We start from the raw sequence: 24,847 nt of genomic DNA, 5'->3' as shown, positions 1-24,847 counted from the left end.
CCTATAATCATTTCCGTATCGTTCATGAAAATGCACCATAAAAAGCCAGACTATTTTTAGAGGAACATGAATCTTTTGAAATAAACACTACTTGGAGGATGCCAGATACTTGATTAGGAGTTTTTGGCTCCGTAGACATCTCTGTAAACAGAGATTCAGCACGAATCACAATGGTAGACACGATCACTCAGAGACAAAGTTGGCTTTTACTGTCCTGCAATTGGTGCATGTCTCGCTGGTGCGCTCTTTACTTATTCTAGAGAGTCTTATACCTGTCAGTTGACACTTGACTCCCAAGAGCTACAAAAAAAAAAGCATACAGCTTGTGTAATGAACAAGAGTTACAGTGTTATTCTTATATATATAATGTACGTGTAGATTTACAAAATCATAAGTGGGTTTCTGTATAGTTTTTTTTTTTAAAAAATACAATATTAATTAACCTTAATCATTCAAATTTTTGATATCTATGCTCATGTAAAATAATAACGTGGAAAAATTAAATCAGGTCAAAACGTCAATTAAACAAACGATTTGAGCTCAATGTGTGCTGCTCCAGTGCTGCCATTAGTACCAGATCCGGCAGCTGAACCATCAGAAGCAGAATTTGCACTGGAAGCTCCACGTCCACCACCAACCATAATATACTCTGTCATCTGTCGCTGCCATGCCGACAATCCAGACTGCAAAACGTTCTTAAATTCAACACTGGCATGACCGGCCAATTCCAACAACCGCCCATTGACGTATACTTGGCGTTCCTCTGTCACCTCAGGTGCATCAGAGCTTTCCTCATCGTTGCCGCCACTTGCAAACCAGAGCAGCACGGGGATAGTCACAGACAGTAACGCACGGACGCGCTCAGCTTCTTCTGTAGGATCAAGGCTTTTCGTTAATTCCACAAGAACCTCAATTACGAGTTTTGGTACTCGCGCTGCTGCTGCTGCTGCTTCTTTTCTCTGAGCAATATCTGCTGCAGTAGAGCTTGTACGACGATGATGGTGGTGAGAAATTGCATTCCCATGATCAACAACCAAGTCCTCCTCATCATTTTCGTCATCACTATCTCGTGGTGCTGAAGACTTTGCCAAATATGAAGAAGATCCATCACCAGTAGCAAGAGCCACCAATGGCGGAATGGTTTTGATGATGAGAGCCTGGCCCACAGGCGTGCAATGAGCAGCAGAAAGCAGTCCACGTAAAGCCTCAGCAGCAACAATCTGCATTTGTGGGATAGCAATACATTCAACTAACAATTGGGCAAGCTCTGCAACAAGGTGTGGACCTGCAGGAGGACCAAGAAGATCTGCAGCGTTACGGAACACAATCACAATACCGAGAAGACTAAGCTCTTTTTGGGTGCGCCCAGAAGCTGTTGTTGCAGATGCATCGGCAAGAACCGCCACAAGCTGAGCAGTAGCCATGCTAATGGCACGGTCAATGGCTTCAGCATATTGAGAGCCGGTGCCAGCAGCCTGACGCGTGTGAACCATATTCTTTATAAGTTCCTTGAACTGAACAAGACCAACTTTAACAATTACATCGCCTATCAACTCGGTTTTTTCCAAAATTTTGCCGAAAACATAGAGCAAACATGCGTATAAGTCAACACGTACAACCGTAGGAAACATTTCGACCATTCCAACCAAATTTCCTAGAGCTCCATGAATAAGAGCAATATAAGGTGGTTTGGTCAGATTGTTTAAGGTTGATCGTGGAACAGGTTGATCAACCAAAAAGGTAAGCAGGTTCGTTAGTGCAAGCATTACAACTCGAACAAGCTCAAAAAGTTGATTAACGCGGTCCGAAAGATTATCTCCTGAGGATCCGTCTTTGGCCTCAATTGGGGAATTGTTTCCACTGTGCGACTGCTTATCAGGGTGATAGATGCAAAGCCTATATGCAATATCAACTACCAAAAGCTGTTCAGTAACTGTTCCAGTCAAAACAAGTCTGTCCAGTACATCAATTGTTTCAATAAAAACCATGTCACTGTAAATTGCAGTACCGCTAATTGCTGGATGTATGATACGCTTGAGAGCAGACAATATCTGAGCGCGGCGTTCAGAAGAATAGCCTTCTTCCTCTGATCCCAAAGTTTGCTGAGGTCTAATTAAGGATTCAAATAAAATGCCAAACAAAACAAAGAAAAAGGCAGCGGGTTCACTTCCATATTTCGTATTGGGACTGGAATTTCCAGGTTGGTCTTTATTATTAAGAATGTTAAAAATCTCATCAGGATTTTTCTCTACCATGGTAGCAATAGCATCAACAAGCTGAAGCCATGATCGTTGATAAAAAGGAAGAATGCTATTGCGAGAAAGAGCTGAATACATGTGATCGATAGAGCCTCCCAAAGATGAATTAGAAAGAGATGACGATTGCTCAGGTTCAAAGCGAAGTTCAGCAAATTCCCGAAGTGAAGTCAGCCACAGAGGAACCAGAATTGGAGTATATGGAGACACAACATCTTGAAGATATTCCTTGGTAGTGCTGGCAACCAGCAAATCGGCCCATGATGACAGAATTGCCATACGAAGCATTACTTGAGCGTTGGGACTTAAAGACTTCAAATCTCCCAAAACAATTTTATTGTCAGCACAATTTTCTAAAGAGGATATTAAAAGTTTCAAAATGCGGCCCATTCTTTCAATATTCTTTATAATTCCAATACCAATAAATGTAGCGCAAACGTTAATAGCTTGGGCAGCAAGTTCTGCAGAAGTGTCGCCAGTAAATGCTGGAGTAAGAGCAGAGCTAATTTGTGCTTGATATTGTTCCAAAAGTGCAACTTTATTAAACTCTGGATCTTGAATGTCTTGAAGATACAGTAAAATGTCATTTAAAAGCTTGACACCAAGAAGACGCAATTGCAAAACAGAAGCAGTGGCGGATGAAAAGGCCACACGAATAATATCACCAATTTTGGTGAGAATTGGTGTCTTTTCAATCTCTTGTAAAGACTTATCTTTAAAGTTTAAAGAAACAATGTCACGTAACGACTCCACGGCTAGAGCTCTTGTTTGCCATTTAAGTGGTTCATCAATAGCACCACTCTTGTCAGCAGGATCACCACCACCAGCAAACCCAGCTACTTCCTCATCAGCAAGATTAGTTTCGGCTTCCTTAGGCTTGGTTTCAACCTTCGGTTTAAACTCTTTCTTTGAATTAAACAAAATCTTTTGAACACCACCAATCCATTCCAATGCTTCGCTTTCAGCAGTCTGCTCAACCCATCGCTTGATGAATGCACGGAGAGCCTTGTCAGACGGATTCAAATCATAAGCCAGCCAAATATCACGCTTCAGTTCAGCTCCAGTATACTTAAACAAAGCATGTGAACTGGTTCTGATTAATTGGTATAAAGCGTCAATAGCGGCGGTTTTGACTGGAGTCTGATAAGGCAGCATCAAATCCACAAGTAATGGCTTGACAAATGTAGAAATATCGATAAGATTTGGGGCAAAAATAATAAGCTCTTGAGTAGACTTAATAGTTTCAACAATGCAAATATAATCATTTGATAATTGGAATTGTTCTAAAAGAAGCAAAACAATCTCCTGACTCTTTTCGCTTTCTTGAATATCGGGTCCCATTACATCAATCAATGCATGAACACATCGCGCAATTATGCGATAAGTTGAGAATTGTATTTCCAAATTGCTCGAAACAACAGAAGCCATTTCGTCGCTGTGAGACGTTTGAAGATAAAGTTTACTTAGGTTTGAAAGTGTGCTAAGAGAATAGTTTGCAAAATTCAATCCTACACCTGAGATGGTAATAGAAATAGCTTCTAAAGCCCAAAAATGAACAGTTGGATGAGGATCGTTAGCTAATGATGTTAAGATACCAAAAACTGTTTTCAAATGCATTCCGGCAAACATTCCGCCAACGTGCTTTAAAATGTATCCCAAGGCAACTGAGCAACCAGCCCGAGAGCTTGGATCAGTATTTTGAACAACTTCATCAATAAGATACTTGATAACCTCTGCAGACATTGAGAGGCCACCAATAGAGCACATTAAACCAAGAGCTTGGGCAGCAACATTTCGAACAATAGGGTCAGAGCTGCCTAAAATAGGAGTAAGTATCTTCTTAATAAGAGCTAAAATCTTAGTGCTGCTAATTCTATCACGAGAATTTGATGACGTGACATATTTAAGAAGGCTGTAAATAGCTACAGATGAATTGACAAACATTGCAGTTATTCTGTCCGACTTTTGAGAAGAAGAAGAAGGAGAATATAAATAACTACTAAGTTGTACGAGCAGACTTTCCTGAACCTTAGGCTGCTGAAGAGGGAAAAGAGTTGCAAAAAGTTCAATAGAAAGATTTGCAACCGCAGTAGTAGCAGGAACGGGTCCTACATAAAGCTGCTGTCGATCCAAAGAATGAATCAATACATCTGGATCTTGCTCAATCGCACCTAAAACAGGTGATCTTATTTGGTTTTCTAAAGTGTCGATCCAATCAAACTCAGAAAGCCAGTGGGATTCTTGGACATCCTTAATTGGCTCCATTGTAGAGTTGTGGATTTTGCTCTTGTCAATGACATGTTCCTGCTGAAGTTCAATGATGTTAAATCCATTGACATTAGTAGTGACACCATATGCAAAATTGTCTGCCATTTGCCAAATACTGTCGATAGAGCCGGAGTTAGTTGCAATAGCAGTGCTCATATTGACAGAGTTGAACATGTCAGGACTTCCAAACAAAGATAAGACCAGAGGCAAAAGATTTGCAGGAAATGATTCAAGAGTATGGGAATACTGAGTAAGATAGACATAACACTGAAGAACTCTGCGTTTGAGAAGATAATCGTAATCAGTAAGATTGATAGATTTGTCAAGCAGATGCGACTTTTCTTCATCAGCAAATGCTTTTGCAGGAATCGCATTCATAAAATGAGTAGCATTTTGTAAAAGTTGAATAATTCTTCCGGCAACATCAATTGTAAGAAGTTTGGAATTGTTTGCTAAAAAGGCAGCAATTGACCCCAATGCGCAATTTTTAACATGGTAGAGGTAACAAAGTTCAATTGTGCTCTTATCGGTAAATCGGTCCTTGATAAAAACTTTGGGAATTGAACTTTTCCATAAGATAAGAAGTTGAGATAAATAAACCTTAATAAAATTGTGCCCAAGAGGCATGACACCGCTAATAAGCCGCCATGCAACTTGTATTTGAAGAGCAGATGTGGGGGCATCAATATCGCCAGTAGCCTTCAAAAATGAGGTTGCAGTAGAAACACAACGTGAAGCAATATCAATCGAAGAATAAAGGGGATGTTCATAAGTGACGCTGACTAAGAGAGATATTAGCAAAGCAAAACCAGTTACCTGAGAGTGAGGAGCCTTTTGATCAGAAATCAATGGAAAAGTCTTGTGAATATGTGTAAGACTTTTATCTAAAAGAGGAATAATTAATGAAGGTGATGCTGATGTAAGTTCTTGGAAGCAAGCACATGCCGTTACTTGTACGGTATAACTAGGATGAACAATGACACGCAACAAAGCATCCTTTAAGGAGTCGACTAAGGAAGAAGCTGCAGATCCAACCAATGCCAAAAATTTAGTGATGCATTCTAAAGTCCCAATAAGTGTTTCTTTTGGAACTTCCTCTTGTTCCTTCAACACTTTAGGGTAGTTTTTTAAAATCTCGTTAATAAGGGTTTTAATTGCTGAAATTTGGCCAATCTCTCCAAGTACTTGGCGACCTATAACCTCAGTAATAATAAACTTGGCATGTTCACGAGCCAAAATAAACTTGTGTCGATCTTGAGAAATGTTTGGATCACTCAGAACATTGTACAATAACATATTTGAAATTTCAAAAAAGTTTGCCTCCGTGGTTTGTGTATCGCAGTTCATAATGAAAATTGCCAACGTTTGAGTGACACCCACTCTAACTCTGGTGGTTGCAGTAGAACTTGTGTAAATAGAAGCGAGAGCAAGGACACCATCTCTAAACGAAAGAGCAAATGGAAGCTTAACTTTTGAGCTACCAGATGCATTTGGTGCTGGCGATGAAGTGCGATTTGGTTCTGATTCGTCTACTTCAATTGCTTTGGAATACTTTTCATGAGTGGCCTGTGGTAAAGGTGAATTTGTAAGTAAATTCAAAACCGCTGCAAAGCATCTTGCAGCTGATTGTCTTGCAACCCCGTACGAAGAATCAAGTGCCTTTTGATACAAATTTTTTAGGGTTTCATAATCAGAAGAGGATTTAAAATGAGCTCGGTGAGTAACTAAACTGGTAAACAGATCAAACGCAGCAGCCACAACCTTTGCTGATTTGTCAGAGGAGTAATTTTTAGCAACCTTCCATAAATCTTTGTTGAGAGAATCCTCAAAAATGTGTCCCGCTGACTTTGTAATGGCAGCCAAAGAAGATACAATTGTAACTCTGTACCCGGTATTCTAAAATAAATATATCTGGTTAATATTCTCGTGTCTAAAATTAGATTAAAAGACATACCGAAGAAGCTCCTTTTAATGCCTTGATTAAAGTCAACACACTTAACGGTGCAACAGAATAAGCCTGCGTTTAGTTAGCAATGAAGTCAAAAGTGTTTTTTGAAAAATAAAATAAAAAAAATTTAGACATACACCATCACCGGCAGTTTCATATATGGAACCTAACGCGGAAATTGCCAGACTATAACTCAGTTAATGATTTTTTTAAAAAAAGTATTAATTTTAATAACGTACTGTTTCAAATCAGAATGTTTTTCTGCTTTTGATGCACTGACAATCTTAACCAGCTTATTGACAGTTTCAAAAAGAAACCGTCTGTGCGGGCCAGAATATGTAAGCTGGTAAGCATAATTTAGTTCAAGTCTAATTGGTTTGCAAAGAATTGAGGGAATATCTTTTGAGGTTTCGACATAAGACAAAAACCCATTTAGTTCTGTGACAATAAAAGACTGAACAGACTCCTCAAAGTTGGGATTGTTCTTGAGGTAATTAACAACTATGTTAATCCAGCTGAGAACCTGGTAAGGTAGTTTTTCAAGAGGAACTTTGTCAAACTTAGTCGGATCAAATTTTGTATTTACAATATCTAGGGATGACATTGTAAAACGCCTAAAAGGTTCCTAGAGTGTGATTATGGAAGTTGTAGTAGAGTCGGAAGGTCTTTACTCTATTAAGGGTGGTGGTGGGTGTGAAATGGGTAAAGAGAAAAAAGTTGTTACGAGAAAATGACAAGTGTAAATTAAGTTCTTGGTGCAACATATTCTTAAGCTTGATTATGAATAAATGTTTGGAGCCTTCAAGATTCGAACTTACACTACAATATTGTTAGTGTAATTTCTTTGAGAATTTTATGTTACAAAATCTTAAGAAAATACCATATTACTAATAGAATTCTTGCAAACATTGTTCTAATAATTTCAAAAGGCTGTGATAAAAAAACAAGTTGAGATATCAAATAAATGTAAAATTTACAATTTCTTTCTATTATATTACATATATACAGGTTCATCTTAAAACTCCCTGTTATTTTAATGAAATTATTTTTACAGGTGACATTTCTTTTTGTCAAAAAAAATAGAATCTTGTGGAAAAATGTCGTAAAGCCATCTCCGACAAAATAAAAAAAAGCATTTCGATTTTCATCCCACACACCCAAAAGAAAATAATAACACATCGGGAAAGATCTCCGACGGCATTATGACAAGTAAATTCTATTTAGCAAGAAGTCAAATTTATAAAAAAACTGAGATCATTGATTCAAATTAATAAAAAAGAAAAAAAAATCTAAGAAAGCAAATCAGGATTGTATACCACTCTTTATCAACCGAGTTTTGCTGATTAAAAAAAGGAATGAAAAAAGAAAAAAAAAAACAAAAAAACAAAAAAAAACAAATTTTGAAAAAATCGGCTATTGAAAGGTATCAATCGGTAATTAATTAATTAATTAATATGAAGCAAGACTTGAGATGAATACCAGTTCCGACAACTCAAGTTCTGGGTAAAAGCTAATTAGCTTTTACACTGGTTATAACCAGTGTTAGTCTAAAATAAATGTGAGCACGGGTCAGCTGACAGGCGGTTTTTTATGGGAGGTGTAAAATGAATAAAACTGGGGTGTTGCTTGGGAAACCCGACAGATAAAAGATAGGGTTAAGGGTTACGACGTAGAGATGGGCATGTGCTTTCACAAAAAGGCATGATCCAGACAAAAAAAATTTGAACAAGTCAAGTCTGGATATAAAATAAGTCCAATATCCGCTAAAATAACCACTTTTTTTTTTATCTTTTTCTTTTGATGCATCAAAAAAAAAAAAATCATTATTTTGTATTTGCTCTATTTTTTCTGATTTTTTATTTTTGTTAATATTCATAATATTTGGTTTTGAACTTTGACAATTTTGACAACAATGACCAGCAACTTGAACAATCGGGTTCGAATTTCCATTGGTAAGAATAGCACACTGAAAATATAAAATTGCATTTATTAACTTTTTTTAGATCGTGGTGGAACATTTACAGATGTCTGTGCTTATATTCCAGGCCCTGAGCCTCGTGATATCGTTCTGAAACTTCTTTCAGTCGACCCCGCAAACTATAAGGATGCTCCTGTGGAGGGTATTCGTCGAATCCTGGAACAAGTCACTGGCAAAAAAATACCTCGTAATGAACTAATTGATCTGGAGCCAGTAGAGTCAATTCGCATGGGTACTACTGTTGCTACAAATGCTCTTCTTGAACGAAAGGGTGACCGAGTTGCATTCATTGTCACTAAAGGTTTTGGTGATATCTTACAAATTGGCCAACAATCTCGACCCTCTATTTTTGACCTTTCCGTTTCTAAACTTTCCAGTCTTTATGAACAAGTCTACGAAGTAGATGAAAGGGTCACTCTTGAGGGTTATAGTGAGAATCCCTATCTAGAAAAGTTTGATATAGAAAATGATGAGAACTTGGTCATCGGTACATCTGGCGAGGTTGTCCGAATTTTGCAAAGGCCAGATGAAACTAAGATCAAAAATCTCCTCCAAAAGATTTGGGATACTGGAATACGATCTTTAGCTATTACTTTTATGCATTCCTACATTTATCCTGATCATGAAGAAATCGTCGCTAACATTGCTCGGGAAATGGGCTTCGACGTTTCGGCTTCTTCGGAAATTCAACCAATGGTATGGTACAACAGAAAAAAAAATTGATTTAATTTTTGCTAACAAAATACTTTCTTTCAGATCAAACTGGTTTCAAGAGCGAACTCTGCTACCGCCGACGCCTATTTGTCTCCTATTACTAAACGCTATGTTCAAAACTTTGGCAAGGGATTCAAGGGCGGTTTAGATGCTGTTGGCCATAAACTTTTGTTTATGCAATCAGATGGTGGTTTGACTTCCTGGTCAACCTTTTCTGGTCTTAAAGCCATTTTGTCAGGACCCGCTGGCGGTGTTATTGGCTACTCCCGAACATCTTACGAAGAAGATGAAAAGACACCCATTCTCGGATTTGATATGGGTGGCACCTCTACTGATGTATCAAGATATAATGGTGCTTTAGAACATATTTTTGAAACCACTACTGCCGAAGTAACAATTCAGTCTCCACAACTCGATATTAATACTGTTGCTGCTGGCGGTGGCTCAATTTTGTTTTGGAGAAAAGGTCTTTTTGCTGTTGGCCCCGAGTCTGCCAGTGCACATCCTGGTCCTGCTTGTTATCGCAAGGGTGGTCCTTTAACAGTTACTGACGCCAATTTATTTTTGGGTCGTATCGTTCCAGAGTACTTCCCACACATCTTTGGTCCAAACGAAGATGAACCTCTGGATCCTGAAATTGTCAAGGTTAAATTTGCCGAGCTTACTGAAAAGATCAATAAAGATAGACCCGGCCAACAGGCCATGTCTCCTGAAGAAGTTGCCATGGGCTTTCTTACAGTTGCTAACGAGGCCATGTGCCGCCCTATTCGAACATTAACTGAAGGAAAAGGTTACACTGTTGCAAGTCATCACCTTGCTTCTTTTGGAGGTGCCGGCGGTCAACATGCCAGCGCAATTGCCAAAATTCTTGGTATACATCGTGTGATTATTCACAAATATTCTTCTATCCTTTCGGCTTATGGTATGTCTCTTGCTGATGTTGTTCATGAAGTCCAAAGACCGGAATCTGTGGTTTTGTCTGAAGAATCTCTTCCTGGGTTGTCTTCTAGACTTGACGAAATTTCTAAGGAGGCTGTTGGTGCACTTGTTTCCCAAGGCTTTGATGAAAAGAATGTTGTTGTTGAGAGATACCTTAACTTGAGATACAAAGGTACAGAAACCTTCATTATGGTCCGCGACCCAGCTCAAGATAATTCCCAATCTTATGCCAAGAGCTTTATTGATAAGCATAAAACCGAGTTTGGGTTTTCTTTAGAACGTGAAATTCTTGTTGGTGATATACGTGTTCGTGGCGTTGGAATGACTCCTATGGAGACTGGTACTACCCCGGGATACGACATAAAATCAAAAGGGTCTGATTACTTTCCTGTTGACGAAAATGCTTCTATTGGTATAAAGAAACTTTACTTTGAGGGCTCTGGCTGGGTTGATGCCAAAGTTTATCCCAGCGACAATTTAAAGCGAGGCCAACAAATCAAAGGCCCTGCCATGATTATTGACAAGACCCAAACTATTGTTGTCGACACTAGCGCAGTTGCCACTGTTCTTACTAGTCATATTCTTCTCGATCTTGATAATAAAAAAAGGAGAGCGCTTAATGCTGAAGTTATTGATCCTATTCAGTTGTCAGTTTTTGGCCACCGTTTTATGTCAATCGCTGAACAAATGGGCCAAACTCTTCAAAAGACTTCAATTTCTGCCAATATTAAAGAGCGTTTGGACTTTTCTTGTGCAATTTTTTCCCCGGATGGTGGTCTTGTCGCAAATGCTCCTCATATTCCTGTTCATTTGGGTTCCATGTCAAGTGCTGTCGAATATCAAAAAAACCTTTGGGAAGGCAAGCTTGTTGATGGTGATGTTCTTGTGGCAAACCACCCTGCTCATGGTGGATCACATTTACCTGATATTACTGTCATCACACCCGTTTTTCAACCCGGAACAAAGACAATCATTTTTTGGGCTGCTTCAAGAGGTCATCACTCGGACATTGGTGGAATAACTGCGGGCTCTATGCCACCGTATTCGAAAGAGATCTGGGAAGAAGGTGCTATGATTCCCGGGTTTAAGGTTGTCAAAGCTGGGAAGTTTGACGAAGAGGGTATCGTGGATCTACTCTATACACAGCCTAGCAAGTACCCTGGTTGCAGTGGTTCGCGCAGTTTAAGTGATAGTTTGTCTGATCTTAAAGCACAAATTGCGGCTAATAATAAGGGTATTTCACTTCTCCATGATATTATTGAAGAGTTTGGTTTGGAAGTTGTTCAATTTTACATGTATGGAATTCAAGCAAATGCTGAGCTTGCTGTTCGTGAGCTTCTTAAAGGCGTCGCTAAAAAGTATGGTGATGGCCACGTTTTACGTGCCCGCGATCAGCTTGATGATGGAACTGCAATTGTTCTTGCCATTAAAATTAACCCTGAAGATGGAAGTGCGGTATTTGACTTTGAAGGAACTGGACCTCAGATTTACGGTAATTTGAATGCACCACGAGCAATTACTCAATCTGCCATTCTATATGTGTTACGATCTCTTATTTCCGAAAACATCCCCTTGAACCAGGGTTGTTTGACACCTATTACAATTAATGTTCCTGAAGGTAGTGTCCTAGCTCCTGGTCCCGAACGTGCTACAGTTGGTGGTAACGTGGAAACTTCACAACGCATTACGGACGTTACTCTTAAGGCGTTCGAGGCTATGGGTGCATCGCAAGGTACTTGCAATAATCTGACGTTTGGCTTCGGTGGTGAAACTCTTCCTGATGGTACTACCCGTCCTGGTTTTGGCTACTACGAAACAATTGCCGGTGGTGCTGGTGCTGGGCCATGGTGGAATGGCCAGAGCGGTGTCCAGGTGCACATGACCAACACACGGGCCACTGATCCTGAAATTTTGGAAAAACGTTATCCTTGTATTCTACATGATTTTTCATTGCGTAAGGGTTCTGGAGGTGATGGTCAGTTTGTTGGAGGTGAAGGTGTTGTACGCGACATTGAATTCCGTATCCCTGTGCAAGTTTCAATTTTGAGTGAGCGTCGAGCTATTGCGCCATTTGGCATCAAGGGAGGTTTACCTGCTCTTCCTGGTGAGAACTTGTGGAAACAATTGCGCGCTGGTTCCGATAAGAAGAACGATTACATTGTTGTATCGTTAGGTGGAAAGAATACTGTGCATATGAATACCGGTGATCATGTTGTCATCAAGACTCCTGGTGGTGGAGGTTTCGGAGAACCAAGCTTGAAATCTAGCCGCATAGCGGAGTCCGAAAATGCCGCTAGTAAATTCATTCCCCGCGCCAGTGGTAGTGTTTCTCAAAGAGTTGCTGCTGGTGAAGCATCTGCTTAGTGTGCTTTCTTTGTTTTAGAATTTTATTATAAATAATTTGTTCAATTGATTTTATGGTTTCTTTACTTAAACTTGGGCCTTGTAACCATTTAGAGAGCAACAGTGGGATCCCAACCTGTGATTCCGTAAAGCTCTTTGCCACCAATACTATTGGCGTCCTCCTCAGTCAATTCAAAGTCCCAGATATCGAAATTTTCAACAAGACGGTCAATGTGAACACTCTTGGGAAGGGTAATGAAACCCTGTTGGACGGACCAACGAATAAGAATCTGAGCAGGAGATCGTTTGTACTTTTGAGCAAGAGCGACTAAATCCTTGTCAATGGGATCCTTGAGCTTTTGACCACGAGTAAGTGGAGAGTAGGCTTCCGGAAGAATTCCATGTTTGCGACCAAACTCAACAAGTTCAGTGCGCTGAAGCCATGGATGAAGTTCAATTTGATTGACGACAGGCTTGATGCGGAGTCCGTCCCATGCCAGTAGCTCCTCAAGATGAGCCACACCGTAGTTGGAAACACCAATGGACTTGACAATTCCTTGATCAACGGCTTCTTGGAATGCACGCCAAGTGCCCAAGCGTTTCTCACGCTTTGCTGCAAGCTGGGTGGCCTCATCGGCCTTTTCATCAACGGTAATCGGAGCACGAGGAGAGTGAATGAGCAATAGGTCAATGTAGCCTAAACCACCAATTCTTTCAAGGGATTTTGCAATTGCAGCTTTGGCCTCGTCGTAGCCATGGTCAGCCTCCCAGACTTTAGTGGTGAAAAAAATGTCACTCCGCTTAATTGCGGGGTTTTCACTCAGAAACTCGAGAATACCTTGAGCAGCTTCAGATTCGTTACCATAGATGGCAGCACTGTCAACATGGCGATAACCAACCTCCAGGCCTTCCTTGACAACCTTAGCGGCAACATCAGTGCCGGTCAAATAGACGCCTAAGCCAACCTGAGGGATTGAATGACCAGAACTAAGCTTGATGAAAGGAACAGATGCGGAAGTAGCTTTGGGATAAGACATTATAACAATTTCAACAAAAATTTAAGGAATTAGACAACAATCAAATAATAAAGATAAAAAACTAAAAAAAACTGGAGATATGTTTAAGAAAAGAAAAATATTTGTAAGAATAGTTAAGAAAAAATCAAATATTAATAAAGTGGATAGAAAAGAAGAAGAATTGAGAAAGAATAAAAATGATTACAAAGACGGGACTTTCTTAATTGCGTAATGAACCTAAGCACTAAACATCATTTTGTAAATGCAACACGTAAGGTAGGGTAAATCACGCCACTTTTGATTGAGAGAACTAATTGAGTTATGTATTTGGAGATTGACTTGTGGGGTCGGGTTCGGGACATATGCATTAGTACCGGGTAGTCATCTAAACTCTTGTAACTGGAGGTTAGGGCTAAATTTACTCCTAACCAAGGGCTTCTAAATAATGGCCTTGATTAATGGCACGAAAAGCAAATTGATAATCAATCCATTTATTTTCGGAAGAATAGAAAATTTGTTAGGTAAAAGAGGATCATAATTTAACCCATTATTCTTATTATTATAATAACAAAAAAAAAAAAATATTAAAAAATATTTAAATAAAAAAAAGTTTGAAATTGCAAAAAATAACTTTAATTGAAAATTAAAATTAAAATGAAAATGAAAAAAATATAAATATAAATATAAATAAAAATAAATAAAAAACCGAGAAAAAAAAGTTTGGGTAACTTACCAATCTTGATAACAGTAAATTGAACATCTCATATTTCTTTAGGCATTGACCTTTTTTTTTTTTTTAACGGTTTAACGGTATGTCTGTAAATGTTTAACAATTTTATTTTTCAATTTTTCAAATTTTGATGGGCTCTGAGAATATTTTCTTTGCTTTTTCAAATTAAGATTTTAGAACTCTCTAAAGAAGGGAATTTTTTTTTTTTTTTTTTTCAATTGTAACATTATTATAATAATTTTAAAGCAAATGAGCTTATATTCAAAATGGTTTAAAAAATTCTTACGTTTGAATAAAAATTTCCCCAAAATTTCAAAAAATTCTTTTTCAGCTGACCATTGTGGGCCCACCTCGTGATAAATGAGAGTCGGCTGAAAAAACCCTGAGCATTTCAGAGTTGATATGGTATGACTTTTCAAAAAAAAAAAAAAGCTCAAATTGACAATTGATGCACTACCGTTTGAAATATCAGCTGAATTCATTTTATTTTTTTAAGTGACAATAATTTTAGAGAACATAATGGTTACTTAAAGGTAGGTAAGTTTACCAAGTAAAATCAAAAATAGAGACAACTTCAAAATTATGAACTTGAATTAAGCTTCAATTTGGGGTGTAATATATAAATTAAAGGCGATATCTAAACCATGGGGACTGATATGTTGAAATATCTAGTTTTCTTATTTAAATATTTATTATTTTCGTATAAATTCAACAAGATAAAAAAAAATTTATTTGAATACTCCTCTCATCGCCATCGCATCCTAGAATTTTATTATTATTATTATTATTATATTATATTATTTTTTATGCTTAATAAAAATAAATTCACATCATTATTATTATTATCCTCCTTTGCTTTGGAAAAGTACAGTAATAAATTTATTATTTCCATCTTTTTACTACCCCCATGCTCTGTTTCTTTTCCGTAAATCATATATATCATTTTCATTTTTCCTCTTATATTTGCTTTTTTATTGTAACCATGTACAACTTATATAAAAATCGGAAAAGAAAATTATTTTGAAATCCCAATTCCATGGTTTCTAGTTAAACGGTGCCAACCAGGATCACTGGTTTAGCTGTGTGTTTTTTTTTTTGCTGTTCACTCAGTTCTACACTAACAATTACCTCCCACGTGATTTTTATACCTTTATCATTGAAAAAAAAAGCATTGAGTATCAGTTCTCTTTTCAAAGACAATTCAATTGTAGTTTGCAGTAAAAATATTAAGTTAATGGCTTAAATTTTTATTCAATGAAAGAAAAAAGAGAGTCTTGTTAGTTTTAAATGAAAGTAATCTAAGACTTTATCCAGAAAAAAAGAAGCTGAAATGCTACATTGGAATAATACTAAAGTCTGTAACTGGATAGGTGCACCAAATCTTTTAGGCAAAACTGTCAAACAGTGCGGGTTCTGATATTACATTTATTCAACTTTGGAGGATTTCCAAATTTCGGCTAACTTGATGATGTACTGAAAAATCAGATAATGAAAAAAAAAAATTTGATGTTGGTGAAATTCTCTCATCATGATCTAACTAATGGAGGAAATAACTATTAGCACCGAATTTGAACTCATTATTCATCGAAGATACCGAACAAGTTGAATAAAGGAGAAGTTTGGGTGGGATAATCCGTAAATTATAGTGTTTTTTTTTTTCAATTTTCTTTCTTTTTAGAAACACAATTATACTACTCAAATTAGTTTGAACCTGGGTTTTGGGTATATTGAGAAGGAACAATATTATTTTTTAATTAAAAAAAATTACACCCATTTTACATCTTTACAATATCGTGATGACGATTCTATTTATTTTATTATTTTTTTCTTCGCGACGCGTATATTTCTAGTTCTAACGCAAATTTCAATTACATATTGAACGCGATGAAAAATAAAAAGCAATATATTATTCATTGTTTGCTAAATGTGGGTCCCTTGCGTCTATATTAAAATAAAAAAAAACAAAAAAAAAAACAAAAAAAACAAAAAAAACAAAAAACTAAAATGACAAAGATGATAAATTTCAAATTATGTTTAAAAACGAGGTAATCGAGATTTTTTTTTATTAAAAGTGTAAAATAATAAATCTATGAGTTCATAGTTCGATGTTGTTTTTTTCAGAAAAAAACAAAAGATTCACCTGTAGTAATCTTAAAATGATATGCATATGTTTATTTCAGGTTTGTTATTTGAAAGAGATTGTAAAAATCAAACCTCCTAAAACCTGGAAAAAATTTAACATCACCAACATCTAAATAATTATTGACTCTTTTTTTTTTTTCTTCCACAAATATGAATATAAAATCTAGGCTGGGACATTTTAAAATATTGAAAATGCTACACAAAAGGGACAGAAAAAGTTTTTTCATTACCCCTTTTTTCTTCTGTGATTTAAAATCGGTTATTTCCATATGGTTATTGTCTCTATTGGTGATTTATACGCTAAATATCTGTTACCTCAACTACTTTACCAAGTTTCACTGGTTTGTATACCAAGCAATTGACATAACTTGATGGTAGGTTGGTTCAGTTACCATCGCAATTATGAACTTGGGAAAACTTTTAACACTAAAAAAAAATGTCATTTACCATAGACCAACTATTGGCACAAAAAAAAATTTTTTTTTCCTCATATATATACTAAACAATTCTTTTCTCATTTAATTTTTTTTCCCCTCTTGGTCAAGAAAGACTCATAGAAGCTAGATTGAGTGAAAATTATAGGATTATCCCAAAATACTACTTTTGGAAGCGAGGATTAAGGGGGGGGACAAGAGGCCACTTGACAAAGTACAAAGTTGGTTTTCAGTAATTACTGATAATATCGTTTAAGATTTATTAGATAATTAGCTGCAAAACTATGAATTTCACTTAGCTTGGCTTGACTGTGAATCATATGGTTTTAAAATCACCTGTCTTGAAGAAAAAAAAAACAATTAAAAATATTTAAAAGGTAAACATTTGTAGATGAAGCTAACTGTGCCTGAGTTCATACATACTCCATACCATATTTTAACTCGTGATTGATCTGAATGTAGAAAAAAAAAATCTTAATATATGCTTCAAATAAAGATCTGCCGCTAGTTATTCGAGATTTTTGGAGCTCAACTTTTATGAGCCTTGAATCTGTACTCTTATAAACACGAGAAAGCGCGAGAAAAGGACTAACGCATGAAATTTCAGGAGCGGGAAAAGACAAAGGATAATAATAAAAAAAACATTAAAAAAAAACATTAAAAAAAACAAAATAAGAGGCAAATTGCTTTTAACATGTAATATTTTTAAAGGGTGTTCAGGAGAGAAGGCAAATGTTGAAATCAGGATATATTGACATAATATATATTTTCTTTTTTTCTGTTTTTTTTTTTTTTTTTTTTGAATTTTCAAAGAAAAAATAAATAAGTTAGTTGGGAAAATATATTCATTTCAGCCAGGGGAGATTTTGAAAATAAAACAGGGACTTGGGTGAACTGAAAAATCAGCTTATCTTTACATTTTGAATTAAATAAAAAATAAAATAAATAAAAAAATAAAATAAAACCGTTGCTTAGTGGATTAAACTTTTTTTTATTTTTTTTATTTTTTTGTTAAAAGTGGTTTGAGTAACAGTTCCTTTTTTTTTTTTTATAATTATAATTATATAATTATATATATATATTGTTGTCTATCAAAATACACATTTTAATTTAACTTTTCGGTTGTTCATAAAAAAAAAAAAGTTCTTATAACAGCAATCACGTGAAATAAATCACATGATTAAAATAGTTAGGGTTTAGAATCCGCAAACACTCTGCATAAATCACCCTTTTTTCCGCCTAATTTTGGAGAAGGACATAAAAAAAAAACCTTAAGATTTTTATCAGTCATGATATTGTTTTTTTTTTTTTTTTTTTTTTTTTTCTTTAAAAGTAAAAAACCGAAATAAGACATCAAAACATTGTCTTTTTTAAATTGAATTCGCTTTTATTTTTTCCTTATTACTAATTATAATTACTATGATATCAGTATCACAATCTTTTTTTTACTTTTGCTCATTGGAAATGACTTAAGGCATGACATAGAGTTTTGAACTAAATAGCTGGTTTTTAAATGAAACATCTGGAACAGTTTCCTTTAAGTTGGAAACTTGCTTTTACTTTTGCTCTATTTTTGTATATCACTTAAATATATATAAAAAAAATTTCCTACTTTTTGAGATCAGTGCCGTTTTCATTGGTCTAAAAGCCTTACACAGATACTCCCAATCTCAAAACCACATTGGAAAAAGCAACTAAGATATCGAAATCTCAAAAGACAAGTTGCAGCGTTATATGATGTACTAACGTACTTATACCTGCACATTTACCAGCAATCTGATTCTCATTCTTTTTATGCTATAATTTCTGCTTCTTCAAACAAAGCATTTGAAGTGATCTTGGTCAAACTACAGAATGATGTAGTATTGCTTTCTGTAATAAAGCTTTTGAGGTGGTCTTGAAATGTACGTAGCGCATTTTTGCTACTCAACATGTCAATCATGACTGCCAGTTTTTTTTTTTTTTTTCGTAGAATTTCCTTCATACAAAACCTCTTTTTTTTTTTTTTTATATGACTCGCTTCGCTCATATGGTGTAACCAGCTAGCTATTTATTTCAAATACAACTTAATACATACACTCTCCTTTAATGTAAAAATAGATGTTGAAAAGTTGTTGTTAAATGGTTTATTGGGGACTAGCGTCCATTGACAAAAATACGTCACTATAGCTTAATGTTATAGGTTTGGGCTGCCGCTCTTTTGCATAATACCGAGCCGCCGTGCGCCCGGGTGTTTCAGTTTCGTCTCTTGAAGGGACCGGTACCCTAACTACAATGTGCCCAGGGTGATTGAGGCTCCGGAACATACAAAGTAATCCGGGAACCTTGTCGACAAGATAGACAAACAATCAGACATCTATAAAGAAGAAATATATTCATTTGGAGTTTTTGCCATTTTACCTTTCTACATCATAAACTTTTATTTTCCATCCATATTCCATACCTGGTAATACAACTAGGTCTTGTCTATTGACATGCCCTTTAAACCTACAGCTATTTCATTGATATTTCTACAGGACTCAATAGCTATTCACAAGCACTGTGAAATCAATGGCTCATATCAAAATTATTTTCTTCCTCAGGTTCCTCAAGTTCATATCGTAATGTCTATTCTTGTCGAGACCCGCCTCTTCTATAACTTGAATATATATTCCTCCAAAGCCTCTGAATCGACCAGTAGTAGTTTAAGCTTACATGTAAAATATACATGCGTGCGTACCACGTTGGGACTTTTGGCAAATTCGTCTTAAAAGGAAAAAGTAGCTAACCAATGTTGTATGCGCAACCAACCGCTTTCTGCTGTGCGGTTAATAATAGGCGTGACAAGAGGTGTGAGTTTGGATTTTGGGTTGTTGCATAGATCTAACATATGAACAAGAAAAAAAAAAAAAAGAAAAAGAAAAAAAATTGAAATTATCGTCAAAAACAAAAAGTACGCAGCCATTAAAAAACATTCACCAATAAAGTTAAACATCAATAAGTTATAGAAAATATATTATTTTCTATTTGTGAATTTGTGAAATAACTTGAGAATTTATCTCTATTGTAATTTTAAAACTTCAAGCATAGCAATACATTTTTTTCAAGTCTAAATAATAATAAAAAAATCACATCCCCAATCTAGTTATAATCTAGTTATAAAATAAACAAATTCATCATCTTCATAAAAAAATAAAATAAAATAGTTCATCAAATTCATCAGTCATAAGCGAATGAGACACAAGGCTCAAATAAATATAATATAGCACACAAGCTCATGACCCTAGAGCTTTTTCCTGTGCATATAGATAGTATCATGGCATCATTAATTGTAGTTGTTATTGTTGTTATCACCCTCGTTCTTGTGCGAGATTTTCTTTGCAAGACTCTTAACACTAGAACCAATCTTTGCAATGCTTTTGATGCCCTTTGAATGATTACTGTTGTTATTGTTACCGTTAGCCTTAGGATTGGCACTACGGTTTTGAAACTCCGAAATCACAGGGCTTTCCGACGCGTCGCATAATCCTGCAGAATATAGCGCGCTGCCGTGATACTCAATGAATGTCTCATCAAGTACGCTAAAGTGTGGCCGGTCCGGTGTCTCAGGTTTTTCCATCCGAGTTGGGGCACGCATCAAGTTGTAAGCATTGTTGGTGTTAGTGTTATAGCAGCCAACAGTTTTGGAAGAGTATGTAGCAGAAGAGGTGATTGTAGGCGATCGGCAATCCACACCGTCATCTGTGGGAGTGCCCGTGCTCTCCACAAGCGCATTGTGAATAACCGAATCCAAGTCCAGGGTGAGATCTAAGTGAACCGACTCTCGCGATCCGTTAGAATTTGAACTCTCAAAACTTGTGCGGCCTAACAAATTAAGTTCAGGAGCTGCGTCTGCCGCATATCCACCCAAAAACGAGTTAGATGCTTTTGGGGGGTCTAAACCTCTTAACTTATCAAACGAGTGTTGTTGTGGGCTGATATTCTTGGTTCTTGATCGGTTAATAATATTATTATTATTATCCTCACTGGCATTGCAGCTATTTTCTTGAAAACCAGTACCAAACGCAAGCGAACTAGTGGGAAACTTCAAATTTTCATGACCAGACCGTGCCACATGGGTTCTAGTAAAACTGTCGCGGTCAGTGTTGCGTGTGACAGTCTCACTCGTTATAGTGCTTGAATCATTGGAACTGTTGAGAGTTAACGAGGAAGAATCGGGCTGCAAAATTCGAGGATCAGTAAGAAATGCTCTAGGCTGTTGTTGCGTTTGTGATTGGTACGAAGACTTGTAATTGAAAGAGGATACCGACTCAGGTTTGTTAGAATTTTTTAAAGCAGACAAACCATCTTTGTTGTTACTGGACATAAACAAACTATTACTGGTGTTGGTGTTGGTGGTGGCAGTGGTGATACTACTGAGACTATCAGTATTGTTAGATTCATCAGCACTTGTTGCATGAAAAGAAAGTTCGTCTTGAAGATTAAATGACATGTCAAGGTTTGAAAGTTTCAGACGTTCAAAAGACTTTAACAGCACATTAGGCGACTGTTCATTTGTGTCAGCTGGCTCGTCATCGGCAGATTCTTCAACCTTGAGGCACTGGCTAGGAATGGCGAACTCAGGCTGTTCTAAAAGAGATGTATGATTAGGAGCACCTTTGGACTTTTCAAAAAGTCTGCGAGAGCCCGAGCGACGATTGACATTTTCATCTGAGTCCAAAGATGAAAAAGAATGAACCGAGTTAGCTCCACCTGTACCACCAGATAAACTTCTAGCGGGAGAATGAAGATGCGAGCTACCAAGATTAGAAATATAGTCCGGATGGCTATTAAGGTTTAGGTGAAGGTTAGAGTTTGGGGGGTGAAGGTTGTGGTAGCCATTACTACTGGTTGAACTACTGCTGCTGCTAGAGCTACTACCCGTAGAAGAGCACCGGTGCTCAGAATGCACTGAGGCTTTTGCTGCAGCTGAGTGATAAATGGGTGAATGAGGAGGAGGAGACATTGAACAAGCTGTCGTAGTGGTATATAACGAAGGGTAGGACGAGAAATCTTTGGAGTCTGTTGAAGAGAATGAGTTTGTTGAAGAGGTCGTAGCAAACGTAGCAATGCTAAAGTGATGAGGGTCAACTCGGAAGTCGTCGCTGAGAGGCTGTGGCGGAGACAGAGCATAAACGTTTCCCGAGTCGACTAGTGGCATAGTTGAAATTGGGAATGAAGAGATGGGATCTTCGACGGCAGTTGTTCTTTGCGAAAGAGCCTTTTTGAATCTAAGATTATTGTTTGGAAAATTCGACGAAGCGGAAGCCGAGATAGTCTGCTCGCCTGAAATAGAAGACATTTTTGAATTATATCAAACTAAAGATAGGCTAATAGATAGAATGATATAAAGGCTGAACAATAAAGTTGAAAAAAATCTTTAATCTATCTAATAGTGCCCAAAGTTCATATAAGTTCCAAATATAAATAAGATAGAAAGATAGAAAGAAAGAAAGAAAGAAAGAAAGAAAGAAAGATAGAAAAAAAAAAATTTGCAAAAAAAAAACCTTTGGAGGGGGGGAGGCGAGCGAGAAGGCCAAATATATATAGGGAAATTTATAAAGGTAGGCTCGTCAAAAACCAGATCCTTCTGGTTCAGTGTCACTACTCCACAGACGTGCTCTCACCTGCAAGCCTCCACTTTGGGAATTATTATAAGTAGTAAATCAGAATTATCAGACTAGTCTATAGCGCCTTGTTATGCTCTGCTTTGGTAAGTTGACAATGCATCAACTTACCGAGGCGAATTCCACAGTAACCGTTCAATAAATCAAAGCTACTTGTTGGCAGTATTTACGGCACAAGAAACTCCAAAACCCTCTAGCAACCATTCAACTCCTGCCTACCACCAAGCCTAATTAACTAACTAACAATATTCAATCCCTAAACTAAAGAAAAAAGCGCGTATATGAGAGCAAATACCCCTTAATGAAGGTATCTTCTTGGTTATATCAGCCCATCTAATAGGTTTAACTAGAGCCTGGGGTTTCCTCGACAATAGGCCATCTTTTATTTTGCTACTGAATATCTTCAACTAAACTTGTTGTCTGCTCATCCTTTCCCGTATTTTAATTTCACATTATAGTTTGAGGGTTATCAGCATACCTTGAATGACCGCCTGGAATGGTGGCCGTTAAACCTGTAAATATTCCTTAAGCAAATTTGACGGAGGATGACAGCTATGTCGTGTAGCAATGCATCCCCGATATATCACTTCATCATCGTCATCAGCACCCTTATCATTTTACCTTTTGCCTGCTTTACTGCATTGTGAGTTTATTGATCAATTTCCATATTTTTTGAACATCAATCCCTAAATATTTCCTATTATTTGCACATTAATTTTTTTTTCTTTTTTTTCTTTTTTTTTTTTTTTTTTTTTTTGCAATTGCTATTAATGATAACACTAATATTTGCCAATTAACAGTTATCGACTAACAAACATTTAAAGATGTCAATATTTGACGATAAGTTTTTTTTCTCTTGTAATAAAAAACAATGTTTCCAAATCATCGTTTTCTTAGCTTCTAACTCTAAAATACTTATTTTTTGTTCTAACCACATTCCCTCATCATCCTTATCCGTTAAATTATTAAAACTTAACTTAACTTTGCTTCTGTTTTTTTCTTTTTATGGTGACTCCACTATGTAAATCCCCCTAACTTTTTGTCGTCTTTCAAGACATGTCTTATATTTAATCAAAAACAGTAATATGATCCAACTTTTCAAAAACTAAAAGAAGAAGCGAGAAAAGTAAAATGAAAAACAATAAGACCATGTCTTTAAGTTTTTTTCTCTAAAAAAACCAATAAGATGATTGTTTTTAAGGTTTGTATTTTTGTGTTAAAAAAATTTTTTTTTCCACCCTCAGGGATATTTTATTCGAATATTAAAAAGATCCCAGCTTTAACTTTCTGTTAGATTAATTATCACCAGCAGTTTGGTTATTACGTCTCCCAGCTTTGAACTTATGAAGCTAGTTATGCCCTAGAATTATATCAATTTTTAACTGATAATATTTTCAGTTAAAGAAACTCGAGACTGGAAAATCCCTAATCCAATTATAATTGTAATTACCAATAAAAAGAATAATAAAAAAAAAGGAGAGAAGAGGGGGGAAGTAGGAAAAGGTTTTCAAACTTAACATTGGATTAAAGCATGTTTGATTTATACATCAATTATGTTTTTTTCCCCCTAAAAGAATCACTTACTTTTCTTATTTGAATCATCTAGAGTCTGTTTTCAGAAATTAAAAAAAATCATAATAAATAAATAAACATATGAAATATTATTATTTGGTAAAAGCGGAACATATTAACTATTTATAAGCTTTTTTATATTCTTAAAAGCTAATAATTATTAATATTCAAATCCTTAATTAAAAAGCATATTTTCATTCAAAGATATGGTATATTTCCATTCATATATTTAAAATACAGAAGTTTGGGAAGACCAAAAAAAGCATTGTTTAACATGTCTAATGGTGTAAAACTAGCAGGTCAAATATATCCAACATGGGGTCCATTATCAAGACCTTTGATGTTTTTTTCTTTTTATAAGAAAAATCTATTTTGTAAAACATTTCCCTTATTTAGAATTTTTTTAGCACTTATATTGTAACTTTGAAAAAACTCAAAGCACTATTAATCTATCATTCTGATTTTGGATGATTTTCATTATTTTACTAATATATATATATATATATATATATATATATATATATGAGATATACTTGTTAACTTAACAATGGGTCCATCACATTTTTTTAAAATTCGAAATTCTTGACTAAAGTTTATGATTAGTTATCATTTGAAAAAAAAAAAAAATTAAGAAAAAACATCTTTATTGTACTTTGTATTAATTTGAAATAAATTCTAATGAGACAACCTGTTTAATAGAAAAAATTTTTTTTTTCCTTCTTAAAGAAGCAATCTACTACCTTTCTTTTTAATTAAACTATTCTTCATGTTGTAGTGTATCAGACTAGATTACCATTTTAGATACTAGACACCGTTGGGTTGGTATTTCCGTTGAGGATTATTTTTAACAGCTTTTAGACTTA

At 36.0% G+C, this 24,847-nt stretch overlaps 4 protein-coding genes across 4 annotated transcripts; 1 reads left to right on the top strand and 3 right to left on the bottom strand.

The window, feature by feature from the left end:
• Positions 1-521: 521 nt before the first annotated feature.
• Positions 522-7,075, bottom strand: SAPINGB_P003485 (uncharacterized protein; the record flags this gene model as incomplete). Its single annotated transcript, XM_031998203.1, has 4 exons — positions 522-6,419; positions 6,478-6,540; positions 6,609-6,657; positions 6,711-7,075. 4 exons carry the CDS (start codon positions 7,073-7,075, stop codon positions 522-524), a joined length of 6,375 nt encoding a protein of 2,124 aa, XP_031854094.1.
• A 1,308-nt stretch (positions 7,076-8,383) lies between these two features.
• On the top strand, positions 8,384-12,466 carry SAPINGB_P003484 (uncharacterized protein; the record flags this gene model as incomplete). Its single annotated transcript, XM_031998202.1, has 3 exons — positions 8,384-8,423; positions 8,475-9,145; positions 9,206-12,466. The coding sequence occupies 3 exons, from the start codon at positions 8,384-8,386 to the stop codon at positions 12,464-12,466; spliced, it is 3,972 nt and encodes a 1,323-aa protein (XP_031854093.1).
• An 89-nt stretch (positions 12,467-12,555) lies between these two features.
• On the bottom strand, positions 12,556-13,482 carry SAPINGB_P003483 (uncharacterized protein; the record flags this gene model as incomplete). Its single annotated transcript, XM_031998201.1, has 1 exon — positions 12,556-13,482. One exon carries the CDS (start codon positions 13,480-13,482, stop codon positions 12,556-12,558), a length of 927 nt encoding a protein of 308 aa, XP_031854092.1.
• Positions 13,483-20,071: 6,589 nt separating this feature from the next.
• On the bottom strand, positions 20,072-22,087 carry SAPINGB_P003482 (uncharacterized protein; the record flags this gene model as incomplete). Its single annotated transcript, XM_031998200.1, has 1 exon — positions 20,072-22,087. One exon carries the CDS (start codon positions 22,085-22,087, stop codon positions 20,072-20,074), a length of 2,016 nt encoding a protein of 671 aa, XP_031854091.1.
• Between the last annotated feature and the right edge of the window lie 2,760 nt (positions 22,088-24,847).

This window comes from Magnusiomyces paraingens (assembly GCF_902498895.1).
Source record: "Magnusiomyces paraingens strain CBS 517.90 genome assembly, contig: contig3, whole genome shotgun sequence".
Taxonomy (NCBI): Eukaryota; Fungi; Ascomycota; class Dipodascomycetes; order Dipodascales; family Dipodascaceae; genus Magnusiomyces; species Magnusiomyces paraingens.
The sequence above is the reverse complement of the archived record's forward strand: the minus strand, read 5'-3'. Positions and strand labels throughout refer to the sequence as shown.